At 36.0% G+C, this 25980-nt stretch overlaps 1 protein-coding gene and 1 long non-coding RNA gene across 7 annotated transcripts; both read left to right on the plus strand.

Annotated features, from left to right (window-relative positions):
• Positions 1-6128: 6128 nt before the first annotated feature.
• On the plus strand, positions 6129-25800 carry LOC140600273 (uncharacterized). Of its 6 annotated transcripts, XR_012003506.1 has the most exons (7): positions 6241-6624; positions 7174-7326; positions 11201-11262; positions 11485-11596; positions 23319-23416; positions 23822-23894; positions 25614-25800. It is a non-coding gene; the product is annotated as an uncharacterized lncRNA (long non-coding RNA). The 6 variants fall into 6 exon arrangements; XR_012003502.1 differs by lacking the exons at positions 23319-23416; positions 23822-23894; positions 25614-25800 and adding exons at positions 6129-6234; positions 16572-16761 and having other exon boundaries at positions 6535-6624; XR_012003503.1 differs by lacking the exons at positions 23319-23416; positions 23822-23894; positions 25614-25800 and adding exons at positions 6179-6234; positions 16572-16761 and having other exon boundaries at positions 6539-6624.
• On the plus strand, positions 18110-18447 carry LOC140642310 (small ribosomal subunit protein uS14-like). Its single transcript, XM_072842704.1, has one exon. It carries the CDS (start codon positions 18157-18159, stop codon positions 18325-18327), a length of 171 nt encoding a protein of 56 aa, XP_072698805.1. The 5' UTR covers positions 18110-18156; the 3' UTR covers positions 18328-18447.
• Positions 25801-25980: the final 180 nt, after the last annotated feature.

The following is a 25980-nucleotide window of genomic DNA, read 5'->3' on the forward strand; positions in this document are numbered from 1 at the left end:
AAACAATGATTATATCCCCAATTTTAGCAACCTTAAATATTTTATCTTGTCTGTGTATAAAAATTTACCTAACAATTTTTCTATTATTAGTTGTGGACTCTTATATTTTGATAATATAAAGAATATCAGTATAAATTTAAATTGTCAGTCTATAATCTAAAAATACCTGTTAGAGCCTCTCTTCCTTTTTGTTAATTAGAAAGTTAACAAATCTTTATTGGCAAGACCCTTTCAACATTCCTTTCCTGAAATTCTTGGATTTATTGTGGGGAAAAGAAATTAAAGCTAGTTTTTCTTGTGTTTTTATTTTAATTCTGTCACTTAACAACTCTGTGATTTTGGGCTAATCACTTAACTCCCCTGACCTTAAGATTTTATATCATAACTGCAAAATCTCTGCCCTTCTTCACACATTTATTGTGAGAAACCCAAACACTCTACTCATACAGAAGAGAGAGTTTTGTAGTGATGTCATGTCTACAGACAGAAGAATAGTACAATGGGGAGATATAAAAACAAAACAAAAACAAGAACAAATCTTTCTTTTTTCTTTCAAACTGTATTCTAATTTGCCTAGTGTCAGAATCATATACATTTTACAGAGAAACAAGACAAATGAAACTCATTAGTTTTGTTTCAAAACAGACAGGGGCTACGCCTGCATAGCAACCAGCAAAAGATGGAGAGGGGCAGTTTTCAGCTGATGGTCCAGATGCTTGCTGATATTCACAGTGTAAACAAAACAGTGCAGTGGGCTGACTGAATCTCCCATTCATCACCAAGATGCTTGGCCTTGTGTAGATAAAACTGCAAGTTGGTGATGGGGAGGAAAAAAATCCATATAGACAGAAAAACAGAAGGATACGCGATTCCACTCTAGTGTGTTTGAATGTAAATGTTTCTCTTTGTTCTATCATAAGCAGGAATCCCAGGCAGCCTGTTACTAGGGCAGGGCCAGCCATAAAGATAGTAGGGATATAAATGGTGACAAGATAAATAATCTTCCATTTTACTGCAGCTAATCAGAGGGGAGCCTTTTAAAATAGAGTATTCTATGAACCGTCCCAAGTTGGGTGTCTTTACTTATTTTATCTTATGCTTTTTCAAATTGTAGTCTCTCCAGGAAGCATAAGTCATTGTAATACTAGAGGAAGGGCCCGTATATCCTTGCTTGTTTTCATGGTATCTGAGAACAAGACTGAAGACTCCTGAGATGTGATGGTGATGACTTAAAAGCTCTAAGCTCTGCCTTAAATCTTGAATTAATGCATCCAGAAACCAGACTGGGATGTGATGCTTAGGGGAGTTAGGTTCTTTTATCCCCTACCCTCAACTATGCAGAGAGAGGAGGAAAATCAAGTATTTGTCTAAAAGGGAGGAGAAAGTAATCCTTCTCACTTCTTTCTTCTCCTCCTCTACTTCTATAGCCTTGTGGGAACCTTGGAATGTGATTCCTTATTTTAAAAATGAGTTTCTCCATAGGTATGATTAACCAGACATTTACCAGGCGATCTCTTTTCTTTTGGGGTTTTCAACTACTTTATATTTGTTATAAATTATATAATACATGTGTAACAACTCAAAACACAATATAACATTATCATAAGTGTTTGTTAATCACTCAGTGTGTGCTTGTATATGCATCAAGCACCCAAGAACCTACAAAGTTCCTGGTACTTGCTGTTTCCTTATCTCTCATTCACTCTTTCTCAAGCTCCCACAATATGACTTCTGTTTTTATAAGATGACTAAAATTTCTCTTGCCAAGATCAATGACCTCTTTTTTTAATAAACTCAATAGAAAGTTAGTCCTTAATCATTTGTGATCTTTTGGTAGCTTGCTGCAATGCCAACTAGCTTCTCCTTCTTGAAAAGCCTTTTTCCTGGCTTCTGGGATACCATGCTACCTGGTTTCCCTCTTACTTCTCTCTAATGCCTCTTTCTTTGGCCTTTAGCATGTTATTCCTTCCTCTGCCAATCCCCAAAATGTCGACGTTTTTCAGAATTCTTCTCTAGGTTTCTACTTCTCTCCCCTCTCATTCTCTTTTCTCCCCTACCCTTTCTTCTCTTCATTCCACTCAACCTCCTTGAGTAAACAGAACCATTCCAATGCAGTCCCTAATCTCATATCCCCATTCAGCTCCTTATATATTTGATTGTTCTTAAATTATACCTTTATCTCAATCTTTACACCTAGACACCATCTCATATATCAAATTGCCCCTTGGATATCTCAATGTTATTGTCTCACAGATACTGCCATTTTAGTATAATCAAAGAAAAATTCATCATCTTCTTCCACAAATTTGATTCATCAAATTTACCATTTTGCCTTTTTTACTGAATGGTACTAATGTCCATCCCACAGTTTATGTAATAAATGTGGGTGTCATGGTTACCTCTTCTTTCTCTCATACTCCACATATTCAATTAATTACCAAGCTCTATGAAATTTAACTCCAAAATATTTTAAAATATATTTACATCCTTCTGTTTCCCTACTAATGCTCTAATCTGAGTCCCACCATTTCTCCCAAGATTATAGTGTAACTTCTCTTTAAGCATACAAAACTTGGAAGAGAGAACAGATACAGTGCATTTTTGGGAAAGGAGTCTTAATGTTAGCCAAACTGGAAAAAACAAGGGTCCATAGGACAGACCATAGCATTTCTTCATATTTCTTTCATGGTCACCTTTCAGTTTACATAGACTTGACTTCTGGTGGAAATGTGAGAAGCTCTTCCACTTTTGATCTCCTCCTCTCCTCTTTCCACTTCCAACTATCCCTTTGACTCCTCTCCTGTACCCTCCCTTCAAGTGCCTTAAGTCCTATGAGGTTCTGATAATGCCTCCTGTTTCCATCCATTTTGAACGGCTCTGGGTCCTTACTGTGACACAGATGGACAAATGTTTAGGTATTTCAGATGTTTCAGAGCATTAATAAGACACATTTTAATTAATTAGTTAGTTAGTTAACTTACTTACTCATTTATTTGCCGAGTCAGCATGGAGTGCCTCTCTTGGCATGACTTTTCTGTTAGTATTCTATCCGAATCTTTTCAGGAATCAGAGGGTAAGGAAGGGAGGTGTGACTCTGATATTCTGTTTATGGTTCTATTCACCAGCTGATGTGCCACTGCTCAATATTCTCTTCTTTCTGAGGTCAAAGTGAGACTTCCAAAAGGCATGTCCAATCATACCACTTCCCCGCTTAAAGGTTTCTCATTGCCATCAGGGTAACTATCAACTTCTTCACAAAGAGGACCTGTCTATCCCTAGCCATGCCTTCTTCTTTCCCCCAGGCCTGGATTTGTTTTGTGCTCTGTGTCATCTAGTTCTCTGTTATTTCTAGTCCATTGCATATGCTATTCCCTCTGTCCCAACACAGACCTTGGAATCCTTATAATCTTATGCTTCCGCTTGGTGTTCTTTCTTTCTCACCTCTACCTCTTTCTTTCTACGAGCAGAAAGATGAGAATGTGAATTTGAGTCTTTATGGGTATTTGTTTATATTCTGTTTTTTTTTTTATTTGTTTTTTATGTTTATTGAATCCTCCCAGTAGCTGCGAATCTGAAATTGAGTTGTCTCTGTGAATAAGAAAAGAACCTGTCTCAGGAGTCTTACTCTTGAGTATGCCTCTGTTGGCTGATAATTGTCTTCAGGTGGAGGATGGAGGGATGTGATTTCTAGTTAGCGTCTCCTAGTTGTGGGAGGAAAGCTAAGGGTCCCTCCTGTGCAGGTGCTTATGAGTACAATCGCAATAAACTGAGAACTGGTATTTAATTTTCAGTGTTGGTGTTACAGGAATATGGATGAAGGGTTGTTTTAGCATGGGAATTAAATACGTCTCAAGATCCTCTGCAGCATTAATATGGAAAAAATTCACTCCTAGCAGATTTCTAGACTTATATACAGTGAGTAGTTATTGGCATCACTATTTAGGAGATAGTTTCTGTCAGCAGAGTTGATATATCTCTGGTTCCTAATTTAAATGTTGTGGTTTTGTTTCCTGTTAGTAGGAAGGATGTTATTATCTGTTAGATTTGATGGTAGAAGAAAGAAGAAGGAAGCAGAGAATATGAAATTCTGAGCTCAAGCAGCAACAATATTTAGGAAAGGAAACAATCCCCGGAGAAAGAATTGGGTAAAGTTGATAGGTTTTCTGATTTATCTTCTTCACAAAGTATTCCTACACCCCTAACCAATTTTATTTTCTCTCTACCACCTTTTCCTATGGTATGCCTTAAAAATCACTTTTATCCTTAAAACATAGAGTTGACCCGATGGCCACTAGTATACCAATATTTTTACCAGTTTTAGAAATTATGCTCACATTTTTTTTCCCTAGAGCTATGATGGATCTGAAGGAAGTTAGCAGCAGAAGACAAAATAAATATTTTACATCCACGGAATGGCTTGTTTAAATCCTTACTTTTTTTTTTATAACCATGCTTTAACTTCTTTCCAAGGAAATTTGGAACATGAAAAATAAATGAAGAATTTTTACATATCTTGGGGGGTTGTCTGTTTAACCTTCGTTTCAGAAAGTTGTAATGAAACCCTCAGCAATGGGTATTTTCAACACGTTAGGTAGTTTTTATAGTCCATGCCTATAAAAACCTTAGGTGTATGTTCCCCAAGAAGATGCAAGTGATCCTCAAAGCTCCCATCCACCTCCTGAAAATTCTGAAAAAGTGAAGTTTGATATGCAGTTTATGATTTAGCTTGAGACTAGGATGGGGCATCTGGGTTGTGTGTACACAGCTTTTTGCAAAAGTCTCATATGCCCACACTTCAGACAATTCTGACAGCTGCTGGGACAAAATATTTTCCAGTATAATTACCTAAAGCCAAAAGCAGTCAGCAATTGTATCTACCATTGTGAATTGCATTTCAAATCTTATTCTCTCTGAAATATTCATTTTAATGAGCCAAAGATGCTCACTTAAAAAATAAATGGTCTTGCATGTAAGGATCTTCAAAATATTTTTTTTACTTTCTGGTAACATTACCACATTTCTTTCTGAACATATTTTGATTCCTAAGTTAGATCCTACTAGAGCCCAAACCCAAGTCTACAAATGCCAAATGCTTTATTGTAGTTAGTTTTTGAGACCTTGTGGTTTTGATCCACCAGGAATAGACTGAATTTTGGGAATCGTGGCAAATAGATAGTATCTTTTATGATGTTTGTCTTCAATCTCTCTGAAGAATATTGGTTGCCAGCTGAATAAGATGACACAATGATAAATTTGATTTTTTTCAGCTTAACTTTCTGAAAGCAAGGATGATATAAGGCAAAGGGAGCTCAGAAAATGGAAACTTTCATCGAATCCACCTATCCATTAATTTTAGATTTTTTTACTCCCATTAAATTTCTTGTTCATTTTCCCACCTTGTTGGAAGTGCTAACCAATGATATGAGTATCTAATGAAGAAACTAGATGAGGTAGCCTTTCCCTTATAGCTCATTGAGACTCATGCATATTTGCATTATAGCAATAAGTTTGTTCAATAGTGTGTCTTCCCTCCAGATCAGGGGTTGGTCTCCAGGCCAAAGCACGCCTACTCCTTGGTTTTATAAATAAAGTTTTATTGAAACACAGCTTATGCATCTATTTATGTATTGTCTGTGGCTGCCCTTGTGCTTCTGTGGCAGAGTTAAGTAGTTGTGACAAAGACTATATGACTGGCAAAGCCCAAAGATTTACTATCTGACCTTTAATAGAAAATGTTTACTCACACCTGAACTAGACTATGAGTTCTTGAGAGGTTGAGACTGTTTTGTTGTCTATAGATCTCAAGTGCCTAGCACAGTACCTGGGATGTAGTAGTAGGTATTCAATGTTATTGTTAAAAGTATCAGCAGCATTGAGATTTGCTTATTGTATCTTAGGCACTATGCTAAGTATTAAGTGCTTTTAGCTGCATTACCTTATTTGTTCTTTACAACAATCCTATGAGTGGTTACTCTATTATCATCTCTGTTTTACAGGTAAAGAAATTAAAACAAAGAAGCTTAATGATTTTTGAAAAATTACACAGCTTGTATATGGTAGGAACAGTATTCATGAATTCAAATTTTAATGCCTGCTCTCCCTAAGTGATTCTAGAAAAGTTGGCATGGCAAAGCAGAAGGCCCAAATTATCTGCAAATTACATCAGAAAGAAGGATTCCAAGAAGAACATATGCCAGGGGCTGCCATTCTAAAGGGCTGAGCCTTTGTGAGAAGGTGAGAAAAGGCTACTCGCTCTTATGTTTTTGACCCTGTCTTTCCGTGGCAATAAGTTCTGAGTGTGTCTTTTGCTAGGCAGGGCTTACTGGAAGGATAACCAGGGCTAGTGTGAGGCCTCAGTGGGAGGAAGCAACAAATGCTGCTTGACTGCTTCTGGGTCAAGTCTCAGGGCTCTTTGAATTCTATGCTCTTCAGTCTGGGTGGATAAGGTGCACGTATTTAGAATGGAAGCTGTGGTAGCAACTACACATTGGCTGATTTGAATCCTGTGTCATGTCTTGTGGAAATCACATTAAGGCAGTGAGGATTTGGATTTGGGATGATACTGACTGAGCCACAGGAGCCCAAACATCTGCCAGAGCCAGCAACAGGAAAACTCAACAGCTGGTAAGCGACCTGCAAACACTGCCTGCCTCGAATTGAAATAACAATGGATAGATAGCTTTTTCACATAGTGGGTAGTAAATATAAGGAATTTTCTGACTATATTAACCTCCAAAGATTTTTATGAGAAGAATAAAAAGTGACAGAGATCCATGAAATATTCCAATACTATAATCATTTATTAAAGGGAAATGATGTGATCAGAATATATTTGTGAAATCACTAGATAATAGGGTCACTGAGTTTATTGACTGTGGTGAATACTCAACTCCCTAACAAAATATTATTATTTATGTAGCTAAACATATTTAGTAGTTTAACATATATAGATATAGATGATATAGATATATAGTAGAATGGCTCATTGATCTGCTCAACATAGAATTACATTTTCTATTATATATTTTTTTTTATTATTAACGATGAACTGAAGTTCTAATATTATCAGTCTTGACCAGGAGTGTGAAGTATTCTAATCAAATGATTTGATAGTCTCAAACAACTTAAAGCTATTTCCTGATTGTTTATTGATTCCTTCTGGTCTATTTCCAGAAATTTGTTGTTATTCTTCCCATCTTCCACTGTTTCTCTAACCAGAGAGTACTGTGGCCAGTGTATATCTACAAATAAGGATTGAGAATAGATGAGAAACCTGGAAAGCTTCATTACATTTCCAGGACACCAGAGTAAGAATCGCCATGCCAGGTTAGTCATTTACTGAAAAGCAGAACCATTTTGCTTTAGATTTCTCTCGTACCACCTCAGGGGTCCATCGAAATCTTCCGAGTCCTTTGTTGTTTTCGCTTCTTCTGTTTTTCTTGAAGGATGAATGCATTAGGTTTGTTTTTATGTACAATTTTACTCAATAAACTCTGAAATTACAATCTGGAAAACATGTAATTATGGAGGCAAGCAAAGCAATAATCATTTTGCACAAAACACCAAAAGCCTACAACTGTGGCAATTAGTGTGGCACACCTAGCTGAGATCAAATTTGCATAGTGTTAATGCCAAAGTGATGCTTCCATGTGGCTCAAAAGAATAAAAGGTCTTCTAATTCAAAATGACTTGCAAATGATAAGCAATGGAAAGCCAGCAGGGTTTCTTCTGTGACCTGGCAAATTTATGTATCTTCCTTTCGAAATCACTTGCTTAGTTTTTTCTTCTATTTGTCTAATCAGCAGTGAAAGGCTTTCATAGTACTTCTACCATGAGTTTTTAAAGCATTGTTCACTCTGATATGTCATATTCTTCATTTTGTTCTCATAACATCTCTGTAAGTAATATGAAGTTATTTTTCTTTCTTTTTTAAAACAAAATTTATTTATTTTGAGAGAGAGTGAATGTGCACTCAACAGCTGGGGTAGGGCAGGGGAAGAGGGAGAGAATCTTGAGCAGATTCCCCACTGAGCATGGAGCCCACTTCAGGGTTCCATCACATCCCACAATTCTGAGATCATGACTTGATCCAAATCCAAAAGTCAGACCCTCAACTGACTGAGCCACCCAGGTGCACCAAAGACATTTTTCTTTCAAATGGTTTGTATTCTAGATAATTTAAATGATTTGCCTAAGACAGTCTAAAAGGGTTATTAGTGACACAAACTGGCTTCACATTCTTTTTCCTTAGTTCAGAAAAATCAATTTTTGCCTGCCCTTGAAGTCCTCGATTTTTTTCCTTCCTTTTTTTATCCTAGCTCTAAATAGCTACAATTTAAAAAATACTAGATTATATTCAGTCTCACTTTCACAATGTGAGTGAAGCAGTTTAAATCTGAACCCTTCTCAGTTTTGATTCAACTACTGTTTTGTTTCTGCCCTCCTCTACCCCACCCCACCCCACCCCACCTAGTTTGACTCAATTCCTCTTTTTTATTCTAAAGATTTTGAGAGAAAGAGTATGGGGGAAGGGCTGAGGGAGGAGAGAGTCTTAAGCAGACTCTACACTGAGCGAGCCTGACAGGGCTTGATTCTATGCCCTGACATCATGACCTGAGCTGAAACCAAGAGTCCAAGGCTTAACTAATGGTGCCACCCAGGCACCCTGTTGATTCAACTACTTTTAAAAGTCTTAGAAAGTAATGTCTGCACACAGTGAGAACATTTCATCCATGGCAGCTATAGTTAGAACTTAGGAATCTGCTGCTTGCTAAATACTCTACTGAACCCTATAGGAAAGATTGTATAGATGAGGAAACTGAGCTTAAAGAAGTTTAAAGAATTTATTCAAGGATACATGGCTAGTAAGTGCATTCAAACCCAGGCAGTCTGGTTCTAGTGCCCAGACTGGATTGCTTCATTATAGCTTGGCTGAATTTTTTTTTTTTTTTTTTTTTTTAACAGACAGAGTGAGAGAATAAGCACATGGGGTGTGGGGGGTGGTGTATGAGGGACAGGTAGGGGGAGAGGAAGAAAGACATTCTTAAGCAGTCTCCACACCCAGCACAGAGCCTGATCTAGGGTTTGATCCTATGCCCTGAGATCATGCCCTGAACTAAAATCAAGAGTTGATGCTTAACTGACTGAGCTCCCCAGGAATCCCTGCATTTTTTACATTTGGATGGATGTGAATGTTTATTTAGCTTAGTAGGTATGGACATGACATACAGATAACAGGGTATATAGGCAGGTGGGTAGTATATGTGGATTCATGATGCCTTCCAGCCCCTGTATGCAGAAGGAAGGGAATGTCAGAGTTTCTACATATTTGTATAAAGTTCTTCTCAAGCTCATGGGCATTTTGGAGAAATGGAAAGGATTAACAAAGACCACCTTTGTATGGATGTCTTATGTTTATAACCCTAATGACAGAATAATGTCCTCTAATAAGAGATCTTCCAGGTTCTCCTTTCCTATTCCCATTGAAATGTGACCAATGTGGTTTATGGCCAGTTGGCCCCCTTGTTAAGTGCCTAATGTCTGCTTTCTGTTTTGGCAAGGTCATGCAAATCTCTCTCTCTCTCTCTTTTTTAAAAGATTTATTTATTTATTCATAAGAGACATGAGAGAGAGAGAGAGGCAGAGACATAGGCAGAGGGAGAAGTAGACTCCTCGCAGAGAGCCTGATGCGGGACTTGATCCCGGACCCCAGGATGATGATCTGAGCCAAAGACAGCCACCCAACTTCTGAGCCACCCAGGTGTCCCAGGTCATGAAAATCTTGATAGTGATTACATTTCTGTGTAGTCCTATAACCTATTTTCTTGACTTTTCCATTATATTCCACTTCTATTCTTATGTTTTTTTTTTCCTATCACCTTGTCACACATATGTGCTAACCAATAGCAGCACTGTGAAAAGAATCAGCAGGGCCTGTGTCGCCAGCAGTATAATTCAAGCAGACCATCGTGCTAAGCGTGCTGGACATGGTGAAGCCATGGACCAGACTATTGACAAGAAACTATTTGTACTTATCAAAGTGTGGCTCATCATGACAATGATCCCATATGTGGAGGACAAAATACAAGTGCTCCATGTCTCCACATTCATTTAAGCAGACCTATCCACTTAATTACCATTGGAAAATGTAAACAAAAAGTATGGAAAAGGAATGTCATTCTTATAAAAGGCTGTTCAAGATGCCTCCTGGTCAAACAAGATTCTAATGAAAAATCTTGTTTCCAATTTCCAGGCTTACACAGTTCTTTGTATGTTGTCCTTGCAATAACAAAATTCAACGTGTTAGTGGATGTCTCTCATATAAAGATTAAGCTCTCTGACTTCATCATGGGACCCTGGGTGAACCCTGTAGCAGTTCTATAATTACCAGTTAGCAGATACCTCCCCTGCTGTGCACTTATGTTTACCTGACCACAGGTGTATAGGAGGCCAGAAAAATACAAAACATCCCCCAAATGATTCCAGTTTGATATTTACGAAGACAAATATCATATGATTGTTTCAAAGAAATACACACTTTTAACCCTTTAAACCACACTAGAATTTTTGCCATTCCAATGAAGTAAAAAAATAAAAATACCTATAATTTCTTAAGGCGGTAAACTTTTATCCCTGGGGAGTTTCATATAAATTATCTCTAACAACCGCAGTCGGGGGTTAAACCTATTTCAAAAAAATAAATAAATAAATAAATAAACCTATTTCAAAGAATTGGTTGACCTTGCTTCATGTTTAAAAGCTAGATATAGGTCTCTTTTTATTATGGCAACTGAAAATAATAGAACTGAAAAGTTCTATTACCTTGTACTCAAAACCAAAAACTCAGTGTTTATACCAAAACATTGCTCTGTGATGATTTCTTATCTTATCACTCCTACCTGTCCATATTAGTACTATTGTTTTTTACTTTACTGTTTTGAGGAGATAATTTGGTGTCTTATCTTTCAAACCTAGAATATCGAGTTTCATTTAGCTATTTGGCAATCTAAAGTGAGGCTCTAGTCTAAGTAGTGTGTATTTGTCACTGTAAGTTGTGTAGATCAATTAAGATTTTTTTAATATAAGTCTATTTATTTGGAGTTTTGGGACTCTATTTCTGAGACATGGAAAAGTTTCGTAGGAGCAGGGCATACCCTTAACAAAATCGATTAGCTTTATATTTCTTTTATTCATTCAACAGGGCCTCTTCTAAGTAATTGGGATATGTCATTGAACAGCGACATCTGTTATGTCAACTTCCTTGTAAGCTTTTTCATTTATTGCCATCACTACCTTTTTTTTTTTTTTTGTCCCTCTTTTGGGTTCATCACTCATGAGCAAATATTTGAGTATCTATAATGTACCAAGTACAATCTTGGTTCTCCAGTGACCTTGTAGCTTTCTCAAACTGCTCTTAGAGAGTGGTGCAATGAGTAATATGTTCCAACTGTGAATTGAAGCCAACTTTACCTTTTTCTCTTCCAGGGGTAATGACTTTGATATCTTATTTGAAGATAGAAATACTGGATTCTACTAAGGAAATTGGTATTAACTAGAAGATGGCTAAATTACTGGTCTTAGAGCCTACTACCTATGGGTGGGTACATAGCCCCCTTGGTATTCACAGCTAATCAGAAGATTGAGTTAAAGTAATCTCAGGTGTCTTGCTCTGTTCCACTTAGCAGGTAGGAAAGCTGAGGTCACAGAGGTTTTTAATTGCCAAATACCTCATGCTAAATTTGTTTCAAAACTCACATCAGAAGTTGGCTTTTGTGACTCTCAGTCTGTTGAGTTTTACTCTACCATGGTGAATTAAAAAGAACCTAAAGCAGAAGGAGCCCAGAAAGGACGAAAAGGCTGAAAATCATCAAAATTGGAATGTGTAAGTATGTAGCCTGAACAAAAAGTGGCTAAGACTTTATAGCTAGCTGCACTGAAGGGTATACATAACTTTCACAGCAAGAATTGTGATGATCAACATGAACTGTTGACTAAAGGCATAAAAGGAACAAATATGCTCAAGTTGTACTGTGAAGATTTGAGTGAGGTAGAAACAATTTTCTAATATAAAATGTAGAAGATATTTCTGGGGGGAAAAGATGGGCTCTATTTTTGAACGATATTTTTAGGGAATAACCTAGATCCGCGTTTGTGTGTGTGTGTGTGTATGCATTTAATTGCCAACCTTCTGTGCAAACGGAGGGAAGCCCATTATATGAGTCAGGTGAAAGTGGAGTTGAGTTTAGGGAGAATCCCACCTGATCACAGGATCCCTGAGTTCCTCTGAGTGGAAAGCACTGAGCCAAAAACATCATTTGCCCAGAAAGGCTTTACCTTGGGGCAAAGAGTAGCTGTGTGAGAGTACTTGAGCTCTGACATTCCAGGAAGAGCTCTCTGCCTGCATATTAAGAAGTCATTTGGCAATGTACATGATATTCAGCAGCCATTGACTCCTGCCCTCTCATTTCAATTAAATGGAATAATCAATGTTCAACATAAGGCCTTGCACACAGTGGGTTCTTGACAAATATTTGTTGAACAAAACAAATGCTGTTCTTTGGTACAGTAGAGAGCTTTGATTCTCTAAATGAGTTGGTGAAAAGCAATGACAAGTCAGTGCTATAGAGTTAATTTTGGCTTCTTATCCACTCTAGAGAGTATATTGGATTTCACCCCATGGGATGGCTGCCAAAGATACAATTTTTCCAGCTCTGTTTGTGCTTGTAGCCTGGGCAGAAGCTGGGATGGCTGTGGCAGCAGAAACATGAGACACAGACCTGGGGCCAACCTGACTCAGTCAATATCTTTCTGCTCAGCACCTCAGAAAATGTTTCCTGTGATAATCTCTTTGGATGATAATAGGGAAGGAAGGATATTTCTAAGAGAGTAACTTATCAATATGAAACAGATGCCCAAGTGTGTTCTGGATTGGATAGTTTACACCAGAACTTTCAAAACTGATTTTCTTTTATTTCCCTGGCTTTGTGTAGTTGTGGGGAGATGACAGCTAGACATTATGGATTTGGGGTATTGAAAGGTCAATCTACCACTGAATGTATGGCTTTGGAGAGCAGTAAGTAATTTTCCTGGGTTCACTGACTTTTAGGAACCTGACAAATGCTTTCAGAACTGCCATCTAAGGAAGACGGTATCTTTACAGACAAAAAGACATTTTGCAGTCCCCCCTCCCTGCTCTATCCTCATGAAATGTGTTTTTGTGGTGCTTTCTTCAGTATTTTTTCCTTTTCTTTATAATGCAAATAGAATAAAATAACAACTTGGATATAAAGAAAAAATAAATTGTCCAAAATATCATTGCTCAATTATAGAAAATGTTTTAATTTTCAGGTTTATCATATAGAAGCTGTGTTCATACAAATACTATATAGTGCTAATCAAGATGTGGATAGAATTATGTTTTCCATTTTATGCCAAAATTGATGTTATGTATATTTTCCATGTTGAATAATTTCCATACGTCATCATATTAGTGGTTATATTCTTTTGGTAGATGTGTTACATCTTAGGACTTGTTCTATTGTTTGATGCTATGTAGAGTTTCCAAGTTTTTCTGCTATTAAAGCAACTGAAATGAGTAATATGTGATATTTTTCCTTCTTCTAAAAGCAGCACAGCATAGAGATGATCCCTTGCCTAAAGAAATTTATATTTTAGTGGAGATAGACATGAAATAAGACAAGTGGGTAACGGTTGCTATAGCAGCTGAGTGCAGCAAGGAAATGACAATGGTGAATTCCCGATGGCTCAGAAGTTTTTTCAATATATAGAAGAAGTGATGCTGTTTTAGAGTCTTGAGAATGTGTTGATTATAACTAAGAGTGTGAAAACAGAAGGAATTACAGTAAAAGGGAAGAGCAGTGCAAAGGCATGGAGATCTGGAAAGTCCTGGGAACTGCTGGTCATGAGGACCAATGGAATGAGAGAACAGGTGGAGTAAAAGATGACTCCAAAGTTTGTGTCTTGGCTTGCAAGAAAGTGGACTTGTATCACTTCAGATGGAGTGAAGGGAAGATTAGTTCAGTTTTAGACATACACAATTTGAGATGTTTATTTGATATCTCCAATTAGAACTCTCAAGTAGGCAGACAGATACATGATGTGGTATGATCCACTGGGTATCATGTAGATCTGTACTGTCCAACACAATAGCTTCTTGCCACGTGCCCTAGCATATTTAAAGTGCTCAAGTAGTCTCACGTGGTTAGTGGTTACTGTATTGGATAATACACATATAGAATATTTCCACCATGGAAGAAAGTTCTGCTGGATAGTGCTGATCTAGATGGTATTTCAAATAATTATACTGGATGAAATCACCAATCTCTTATTCTGGAGTAATAAGAGAAGAAAAGACTGGACTCTGGGGTAATCCAGAGTTGGAGAGAGGAGATGGAAGCATAAAGATTTGGAAAGGAATGGGCAATGAAGTATAAGGCAAACCGAAAGTATCTGATGAAAGTGTATCATTTAATTCTCATGACAAAGTTAAGAGGCTTTGATTATTTTCAGTATTATTTAGGTGAGGAACTGAGGAAAAGCACATGTCTCTTATCACACAGCTAGTATTGAAAGTGTTGGGATTTGAGACAAGAAAGTGTGGAAATCCTTATCCGGGGGGTTCTATTTGGCTGTGAATGTGGTGATGGTGCTTTCTTTTTGACCTTGACAGCTGGTATGTCCTCAGCAATGACATCTATTCTAGGGAATTCAAGGACTTGATTCAAGTCTCAAAGATCCATCCAAACATGCAGGATGTAATGTACTGACAAGTGGCCTCTGACTATGTGCATGTTTCCATCCTAATCTGTCATGTTTACTAAGAGATAGTGTTTGCTTTTTTGTTTCCAGTTTTATTGAGATATATAACATTGCTTTAGTTTTAGGTATACATCAAAACTATTTGACAAATGTATATATTATGAAGTGATCATTACCCTACACTATGTAAGGTGATATCCATCACCTCACATAGTTACAGGTACTTTCTCTCGAACTTTTAAAATCTCCTCTTAGTAACTTTCAAATATGCAAAAAGATTACTATTTATTATAGTCACAATTCTGTATGTTACATACCCAGAACTTACTAACCTTATAACCAGGAGTTTGTATCTTTTCATTACCTTCACCTGTTACCTCTTCAACAGAACCCCAACCCCCTGCCGCTAGCAACCACCAATCTGTTTTCTGTATCTATGAGCTCATTTTTTTTCAGATTCTACATATAAGTGAAATCATATAGTATTTGTCTTTATCTTTCTGACTTATTTCACTTAGCATAATGCCATTAAGGTCTAGCCATATTGTCACAAATGGCAGTGGTCTTCTTGGAAATGGCTGAGAAATATTCCACATTGTACAGATATACCACATTTTCTTTATCCATTCATCTACTGATGGGCACTTAAGTTGTTTCATGTCTTGGTTGTTGTGAAAAATGTGGCAATGAACATGGGGCTGCAGATTATCTTTTCAAGATAGTGATTTTATCCTCTTCAGATACATACTCAGAAGTGGAATTGTTGGATTATATGGTAGTTTTTACTTTTAATTTTGAGGATCCTCTATATTCTTTTCCATAGTGGCTGCACCAATTTACATTCCCACCAACAGTTCATAGGGGTTACATTTTCTCCACATTCTCGCCAACACTTATCTCTTGTCTTTTTGATAATAGCCATTCTAACAGATGTGAGGTAATATTTCATTGTAGATTTGATTTGCAGTTTCCTGATGATGATGAGTGATGTTGAGCATCTCTACATATACCTATTGGCTATTTGTATGTCTTCTTTGGACGAATGTCTATTCAATTCCTCTGCCCATTTTTTTAAAAAAAGTTTTATTTATTTATTTGAGAGAAAGAGAGAGAGTGGGGCAAAGGTCAGAGGAAGTAGGAGAGAATCTCAAGCAGACTCCTCACTGAATGCAGAGCCCAACGTGGGGCTTGATCCCATGACCCCAAGATCATGACCTGAACCAAAACCCAGAGTCAGGTGCTCAACTAACTGAGCCACCCAGGCACCTCTGTTTCTTCTTTTTTGAATGTGCATTGGAGACAGATGCTGATCGATATCAATGATGTAAAAATGGAATTAAAGTGATGTAAAATTCCATTAGATTAAATAAGGAATGTAGGTTTTCATGAAAAACTTTGGCATTTAAGTTAAAGTAAAATGAAAATTATATAAACAAAGAAAAATATCATTGTATGTAAATTTCTTACTAAAAATTCTTGTGCAGCCTAATTTTCCTTTTTATGAATTTGAAAAGATGCAAGGTGAAAACCAATCTATTTCTACTTTGGTTTACTGCAGTGGGCATATTGTTGAACACAAATTTTGGATTTTCTATTAAATATCTTATCTGCCTTGCTGTATTACATACTCATTGCTCATTGTTTTTGTTTACAGCCTTATTATCTAGAGACGAAGGGCAAAAAGAAATGCCAACAAGTCTAAATATTGAAAGGTCAGGGTATTCACGTACACATTATTTTACTTTTCAGAATGCATTACCCATTGTAAGTCTGGTATCTCTTTCCACTTTCAGACATCAAATTGATGTTGTGCCATTTCTCTCCTGGAGGCAATTTTTGAGATCATAAAAGTGTGCAAGGGACATGAAGATGGGGCCTAGATGATTTGGAACTGACAGAATTTTCAGCTCATGGATACTGAGAAAGAACAGAAGCTGTTGGTATCAATGGCTGTTTGTTTTTGTGACACTTTGAGTAATAAAAGCAGCAACATAAATTCTGGGTTGGTTTTGTTCCCCATTGAACTTTTGCTCTAGGGACTGAAGAATCTCTTTGTACAGCTGTGTAAATACTATGTTACCATTTGGCACAAATGGGAGGTTGGTCTTAGAAACCTCCACTTGTGAAGCATGGAATAAGCATAAGGACTAGAATGGGTGTGGGTTAGAAAGGAAGAGAGGAGCAGGAGCTCCCCAGTTTGGGGTTATTCTGTATGGATGTTTACTGCTATTGTCAGTCCAGTATATTTTTATTTGGGTACTTGCTTGCCCTTTTTTCTACCTAACAGCTTTGATTAAGCTGTTGAGCACAGTGCCCTGTCTTCTGTCCAATAGGGTATATACTAGTTGTCCAACAATTGTGAAATGACAAGCAATAAGAAAAAAAATGAAAAATTGACTATACAAAATGTTTTTAAATGTTTAAAAAATTATAAACAAAATCAAAGACATCTGATTAATCTGGTTAAAATATTTTAAGACATATTGCATATAGAGGTCCCCAATACATAATGAATTCTTAAAATTAGAGTAGAAATTTAAAAAAACTAGTAGAAATTAGGAAGAAGACATAAATAGATAATGCATAATAAAAGGAGTCCTTAACCATGGAAAGGGTTCCAGTGTCTCCACATCCTCACTAACACTTCCTATCTTTTGTTGTTTTATTAATAGCCATCCTAACTGGCATGAAATGATATCTCACTGTGGTTTTGATTTGTCTTCCCTTGATGATTAGTAATGTAGAGCATCCTTTCATATACCTGTTGGTCACTTCTATGTCCTTTTTTGAGAAATGTCTATTCAAGACCTTTGTTTACTTGTTTTTTTTTTTGTTTTTTGGTATGAGTTGTAGTAGTGAATCTGGTGGATTATGCAAGTGAAAGAAGCCAGTCACAATAAGAGGTGCCTAAATTGTCCAACTCATAGAAGCAGAGAATAAAACAGTGGTCACCAGGGGCCAAAGGGAGGGAGAAATAGGCAATTCTTCAATTGGGATAAAGTTTCAGACATGCAAGATGGACTAGTTTTAGAGATCTGCTGTAGAGCATGATATTTATAGCCAACAAAACTGTGATGTACACTTAAAAATTTAAGAGGGTAGTTATTATATTAAGTAGTCTTACCACAAAACACAACATGAAACAAAACAAAAACAAAATATCCAAAGGGATAACAAATAAGCTTTTGGAGATGGGGGATATGGCTATTGCTTTGATTGTGGTGATGGATTCATAGGTATATGTGTATGTCTAAACTCATTAAATATGTACAAATTTTTTGTGTCTTCATTAAACCTCAGTAAAGTTGTTTAAAACAATAACAAAACAAAAACATAAAGAGGCATCCCCTTTTGCCTCATTGCATCGGAAAGAGCAAGATGGGTCACCAGCAACTCTACTGGAGCCACCCGAGGAAGTTTGGCCAGGGCTCTCGTTCTTGCCGCGTCTGTTCAAACCGGCACGGTCTGATTCGGAAATACTGCCTCAACATGTGCCGCCAGTGTTTCCGTCAGTACGCCAAGTATATAGGCTTCACTAAGTTGGATTAAGTGAACTTTCTTGAATGGGTCATCCAAGATACCTACCTTAACTGCAGATGTCCAAGATACCTACTTCAATGCCGACTCATTGTACATAAAATAAAAATACTCCAATTATGAGTGTTTTAATGTGAAAAAAAAAAACATAAAAAGGCATCCAACTTCAGGCTTGATTAGAAAAATTAAAATAAAAATTACACAGGTTCCATTTATGACTCTTTCTAATTGACGAAAATTAAAATGACTTGATTATCTTGGCAAGGCTGAAAAGCAACCAGAATTCTTACATATTGCAGGTGGCAATGCAAGTATATAACTGGATGGGACTTTGTCAATATTTAACAAAACTATGTATTTATTTGCCTCTTGACTCAATAATCCCACTAATAGGATTTACCTGAAGATACACCTCCAATAATATAAAGATATGAATGTACAAGGTTATTCAGTATTGTTTTGAATTATAAACTATAAGACTCAACCTAAATGACTATACATAGGAAACTGATTAAATGAACTATGATACATTGACACAATGAAGCATAGTGTGTCTTTAAAAAAATAAAAGGATCTTTAAAACTGATATGTAGCGACTTTCAGATTATACTATCAAGTTTTTAAAAGGCAAAAGAATAAAAAATCCAATATATATTATTAAGTGAAAATTAGTGTCTATACAAATGAATATGCTATCATTTATGTACGAAAGAGGGAAAATAAGAAAATATAAATGTGTTTGTTTTTTTGAGGAAGAAGAAACACAAGATATAAAGCAAAAACTAATTATATAAGCCTCATATTATAGGAAATAAGTGATAGTGGAGTGGATGATTGGAATAGAGTAGAAGGGATGAAGGTAACACTTCTCTGAAAATACCTCTCCATTAAGTTCCGACTTTTCGAAACAGACAATGCTTCCTACACTCAAAAATAGATTATTAAAATTAACATGGATATAGGGAAGCCAACATGGAAAACAAATAGAAACCAATGAACCTAAATATATATTATAATAAATAGCATAACCACAGTGAGGGGGAGAAGAGAAAGAAAAGAATTAACCTAAAAATTTTTGATAAACAGAATTTTCACTATATACTCTAAGGTTAGAGATACAAAGAATTAGATACAGATATTGAATCAAGTTAGTAGATGGAGTTTTCAAAGGTGTATAGATTAGCAATTCTGAAAATATTTCATGTGTATCCCAGATTTAAGCAAATAAGTAGATTGTGCACAATGACAGCCAGAGTTTTTACTTTCCAAAAGAGGAGTTACAGTAAAGGAAAGGTGGAATAATAGAATAAATCTTGTTGCTGTCAGAGTCCTTCAATGGAAGACCACTGGGAACATACCAGTAGTTGACAAATTGGGTTGGTTATTCTGGTGAAGGGACAACACACACTAGAGGGAACCATGAAGTGTTTCAGAGAATTTTTAAAAAGAACCTATCATAGGATTTTGACTTTTTTTTTGGGGGGGGGGGGTCAACTGAGTGAAAGTCTAGGGAAATAGGAGTTCCCTATAGATTGAGTGTTGTCAGAAAGAGGAGCAATTCAGTCTTCTGGTATCTCAATAATTGTATTTAATAGGGAAGGTAGACTAGACTATAATCAGAAAAGAAGTAGCAACCATTTATCTCAGCCTGGAGACAGGGATATTTGGTATTTGGTGGGTGGCACACTGGCCTTGTTTTGGTCTGCTTTAAGAAAAAATTATGATGTAGTCTCATTTTCTCTAAGTTTATCAGCCAACTTTTTTGATGTTGGTATTCTGTATTTACATTCAACAGGATAGCATGGCTTACCTGTGAGTGCTGTGCCATCTTTAGTAGATTAAAACTGGAGGAACTGGTATGAACTCATGATTCATCGCACATCAATATGTATTTCTTAGCTCTTAGCTCTGTCATTGAAAGGATCTAGAAGCAATAACTCACAATATGAATGAACACATCTCTCAGTCACGTCTCAGTTGCTAAGTATTGGTCTTGAACAAAAGAAACAAGAACTCCATGGAGAAATAGCTAGTTCTGTGGCTGAAGCAGAGAAATTACATGGTGAAACTAGAACATATTGTGGTGCCAGAGAGTAAGGATATGTTTAGAAAATGAGATATATCAAAAGGACACAAGAGCCAACTTTGAAGTGATTAGCCATGGACAAATCAGTGGCAATACAAGCAAAAAATAATGTTAATAAAGGATTTTAATCCATACAGTAAAACAAGAAAATATGAGTACTACTGATATAAACAAATATTGAATAAAAATATTAAGAGAGAATAGAAACTTCTTTATATGATATAGTCCAAAATAATAAAAGCAGAAAGAATGATAGAACTAGAAATATGACAAAAGGATTGTTTCAGACAAGAATCATCAATAGATACTAAAATTAATAATGAGAAATGGGATATTTATAGAGTCACAAAGTATCTTCCCAGAAGATATAATGGGAAAAGTGTAAATTTGTAGTGGAGAACCCTGGAGGACTAGAACAGGGATGAATAAATTCACATCACCTGTCTCCTAATATGATACACTGAAAAGGACACACATCACTTCAAAGTGTATAAACTCAATTCAATAGTGAAGAAATAGTAGACACAACCAAATTGAAGAACATTCTACAAATAATTGGTTAGTACTCTGAATGTGTCAAGGTCATGAAAGACAAAGTCAGAATGAAGAATTGGTCCAGATTAAAGTAGATGAAAATTTGATGACTAAATGCATGTCTTCCTGGATTATTTTGGAGGAGGAAAAAGTTACCAATTAGCTTAATAATAGTATTTTCTCAATATATTTTTTCTTAGTATTATGATTATGCTATAGTTATCAAAGATATAATCAGTTGGGTTTTTAAAATGACATAGGGAAAACCTTTTTCTATGAAACAAAAATTTCCAATACATTTATAATAGATGCTTTTAGATAAAGGCATGATAATTATTTTTAGTGTAAAACTTTATTTTCCACATTTTATGGCAATATAATTTATATACAGAAAAATGTTATGAATTTTGACAAATGTATAAAGTTATGTAACTACCACAACCAAAGAACAGTCGTATTGCTGCCAAAAATTCCCTTGTATTGGTCATTTGTAGTCAACTCTTTTCCTAACACAACTCCTGGCCCATTAATCTGCTTCTGCCTCTATAGTTTCATCTTTTCCAAAGCCGCATTTAAGTGGTACTATATAATATTTAGCCCTTTTTATTTGACTTGTTTCACCTCACATAAAGTACTTGAAAGTCAATCATGTTGTTGTATTTATCAGGATTGCATTTCCTTTTATTGTTGAATGATATTCATTGTAAGGTGGTATCACTATTCAGTCAGTTTATGATCATTTGAGTAGTTTTCAATGTTTGCTTATTATGAAGATAGGCACTATAAACATTTGTGTAAAGTTTTTTGGATGAGTCTCCTGATGATGGTCAAGTATGCCTTTAGGGTTATCACCTTCCCTGTTGGTTAACTTCATTCAGGGGTCAATCTCCTTCCCCACCCATTGACCTCTCATCAACTAGGGCTCTCCATCAGCTCAGCTTGCCTGCCAGAAAATAAGTAAAAGTATTCCACTAAATATGTGATCCCCTTACAGTGGATTGGTTTATCAGAGTGCTTCAAAATCCTTTCAGGAATACCATAAACACTATAGATTACAAATTGTAAGCAGTATTTTATCCCATTCTATCATGTCTACTACCTTTGTCTCAGTGACATATTCATCTTTCCATTCCTTTTAGAAATCTTAGAATTAGCTTTTGTTTAAACTTGTCTTATTATTCTCTAATAAGTTACTATATCATGAATGCTATAGTCTTTTATTTCAGCCTTATCATTTGCCTAGAGATTCATAGTCTACCTTTTCCTCCTGTTCCATGTTTGTGGTGCTGTTCAATCAGATAACTGCAATGACCTGGCCCTCCTGCATACAGTATCAACCTAGTCCAGTCCATGACTTAGTTAAATAAAAATCTTATCGTTATTCATCTATAAACAAGTTCCTGACAGTTCCCCAATGCCCAATAGATAAAGAAAAAACTCCTAATCATGGTATGCAAAGATCTACCCAACCGGGCACCAGCTGTCTTTACATTCTTATCTCTTGCCAGTGCAATCAATGTTTTCCCATAACAATACTGCTATCTCCAGAACCTCCTGTGCTTTTGGTCCTTGCTTACGCTATTGTTTACATGTATGACATTTTCCCTTTTCTTTCCAATTGGAAAACACTTACTCATTTTTATAATCTGTCTTAAAAAGACTGATATTTTTTTCTCTATGTACCTTGTCCCCAACCTAAGCAGATTAAAACACCCTCTCTTCTCTATAACATCTCATTTTATTATTGTATTTTGCTATTATCAAATTCATGAAATTATACTGTGATTATTATGTCACTTTCCCTCCAGTAGATACCTAGCATAATTATAGGGCTCAATGAATATTAAGTTGATTGAATATAAATAAATGAATGCATGATATATAAGGAAAATATTTTTGCTAGAGAAGAAAATACTTTCTGCTATCACTCAAATGTGTACCATTACCAAATAATCTACTCTGTTATGAGGATGACTGTTCTCAAATAGTTAATGTGACCTATATCTTATAAATCCAAGTTTATTCTTAGTATACCTTTTGCCAAGAACACTTTGGGTTAAGAAAATTCTAAATTCTAAATTTTAAAACACATTCTTCTCAGTGATATAAAATCGCTATAGGAAACTATACATTGAAATATTAACTTAAGTCAGATAGTAAAACAAAAAACTTTATTTTATAAGTCCAATTAATTTAATAAGCTTTTTAGTATTTAAATATATCATGTAAAATTTCATTATATATATATATAGTTTTTAATAATATATACTATGTAACAATTCACTTTAAACATCAGTGATGCTTTTGAGTGTAAGTTACTGTGAAACCAGAAAAAATCAACACTCACCAGACTCTAAGTCTTCACAATCTTATCTTTATATAGAAACTATATTCCTATATTAGAAATAGATGACACCATTTTCCAGTCTGAAATTACAAGTCAGTATACCTCCAGACATTTCTCAATGGATAAACTGAAAGGTAATCACATTTGTACAACTTTAAGTGCTATAAGCTTGACAGATTTGAGTGGACTGTTTTGTTTTCTAAGAAATGATTGTACTCTTATCTTTAAGATATGGAGCTCTTTACTCTAAACACTGTTTTAAAGGATTTGCACTGGAACAGGAAAGCCACATTTGCTTAATACCTTATAGGCTCTTCAGCTACTTAGAAAGGCAGAGAATGCATTTTTCCATGTGTCTTTTTGTTTATGAATGTCTCACCATTGTGACTTTATATAGGGCTGTGTATAAACATTTTTGTGTGTGTATGTACATATTTAAGACAACACAGATGTTTGCATGTTGCTACAGAAACATAAGGTTGAGTGCTGTCTCACATTATAAGCCTTTAGCCTCTGCATTTGCATTCTTATTTTCACAGTTGAACTTGTGATAGAGGAGAGTTGTATGAGGCTGGAGGGACACAATGGATCCTTGTGAAAAATGAAGAAATGGTAAAGTTGCAAAGTTTTAAATTGATGTTTACAACACAACTCTTTTGGCTCTAAATCAGAGTTGTAAATTTCTTATACTCGAAGAGTTTGAAACATTTAATATGCTTTTTTTCTTCCTAAGTATAGTTTGATCTTGACATTAGCTGAAAAATAAACTAAAATAAGCTAAGGGAAAACATAGCTGTTGTCTTCTTTTTGTCCTTACATCCTCTCTCTAGAAGGGTATGAAACTTAATTTCTTTGTAAGAAGCAATGATCACCACACTGAAAAATAATATAAAACATCTAGTCAGCCTATGACATCTAATAGCCCAGTGATATGCTGCAAAGGGAATTTTATATACTTGCAGTTTTCTTCCCATTCTGAAGAATGTATTTAAGATAGGAGCCTTCGTGCAGTTGCTGAGATAAGATCAAAAATGCCTCCAGGCCTCCTGAAAGTTTTAGTGACCTGAGAAGTTTTCTTAACTTTTCTGGTGGTATTAGTGTTTCAGTAACCCGATGCTTGGGAGCTTCACTGAGTCAGAGACATAGGAGGCCAGACCAGGGATTACATTTTCATTTTTATTAAAAGTACTCTATTTTTTCAGAGTCTATCTGAATTTTTAGGTGCTGCATGATCTCAGCAGATTGAAACTTTCCAGAAGGGTTTCACTGAGGAAGAGGGTTGAGATGTATATTTTTACCACAATCAGTGTTTGAATGGATGCCGATATTCTTCTGAAGCCTTAACAGGCATATCTACTTAACTTAGTGTGAAGAAAATACCACTACCTCATCCCTAGGACAGACATTAATTTCATGTGGGGAAACTTTCTCTTCTATAATGAGAAAAGAGAATTAGACATAAATGTCTCTGGGACAGGGACCATTTTGATTCAAATTCATACCAACATATAAAAGATCTCTTCCTAAGAGCAGTTTCTGATGGATGGAAGAAGAATAAAGAGAAGAGCACGACACATGATGGAAGAAAGATAGATATTGAGAGAAATAGAAATGGGCTGAGAGGCTGGAGTGCTCACAGGACAGTTTTGTTGACAGTTTGATATATGGGTAGCCTGGCCTTTCCACATTGCTTACCTTTTAAAGCTGGCTATCAGCTTTGTGGCTGTAGCTATGTCTGTTATTTAAATATTAGCCTCTTAGATGGTTTGGAGTAGTTGTAAAATAGTGCTAGATTGGGTCGACTATAGTAGGTTCCTCTCCCCCCCCCCCTCAACACACATAGAAACTGGACACATTTTTTAATAATCATGGTTGAGGACATTCTTCTAAGTACGTCTTTCTGCCTTTCATAGGACAATAGCACATACAATGCCTAGAAAATTCATGTTTCAGCTTTTGTGGCAATTGACTAATTATACTTAAAGATGGGGATCATGATTCTTTTAGACCTCTGAGCACTACTTGGACAGAATGGGAAATTCCAGGAATCGATTAATGTGTATGAGAAATATAAGAATAAAAAACATATCTTTGACACGTTACATAAAATACAATGGGCTTTGTCTTATTGGTGAGCAAGTCTTTATTCATAAATAGTGTCATTTAAATATGATGATTAACCTTAAACCATTTATAATTCTGTTCTCTTACAGACTTTTTCACAGTTAAGCAGTCATTGAACTTTTTCTTTTAGGGGACTAGAGCCCGAGCTAGAATTTCTCACCAGCTTCCCTTTAAAGCCTTCAGTCAGTCTCCTTCTTTTCTTTCCAGGCATCTCAACAGAGGAACTGCTACGGTCTTTATCAAGCCACTCTCTGTGAATCTGTACACATTTTAAAGTGCATAAGGCACTGTTCACTGATCAGCTTTTCCCATTTTCCCAGGAGTCCTTAGTCTGTTGCTTAATATGCTGATAATGGAAGGAAATCATTCCACAATTTTTGACTGTTCACTATTTTGAAGGCACTACACTAGATGTCCAAAAATAGAATATTCTTGTTTTCTGAAAGTTGGGAGGGGAGGTTAGTTAAAATATTCATAAATAAACTGGATATATAAGCTGACCATGACACAGAAAAACCAGATATTTACTGAGCATCTACTATGTACTGTACACTCTGCTACGTGCTGTGCGTGA

Source organism: Canis lupus, chromosome 11 (assembly GCF_048164855.1).
Source record: "Canis lupus baileyi chromosome 11, mCanLup2.hap1, whole genome shotgun sequence".
In the NCBI taxonomy this organism is placed as follows: domain Eukaryota; kingdom Metazoa; phylum Chordata; class Mammalia; order Carnivora; family Canidae; genus Canis; species Canis lupus.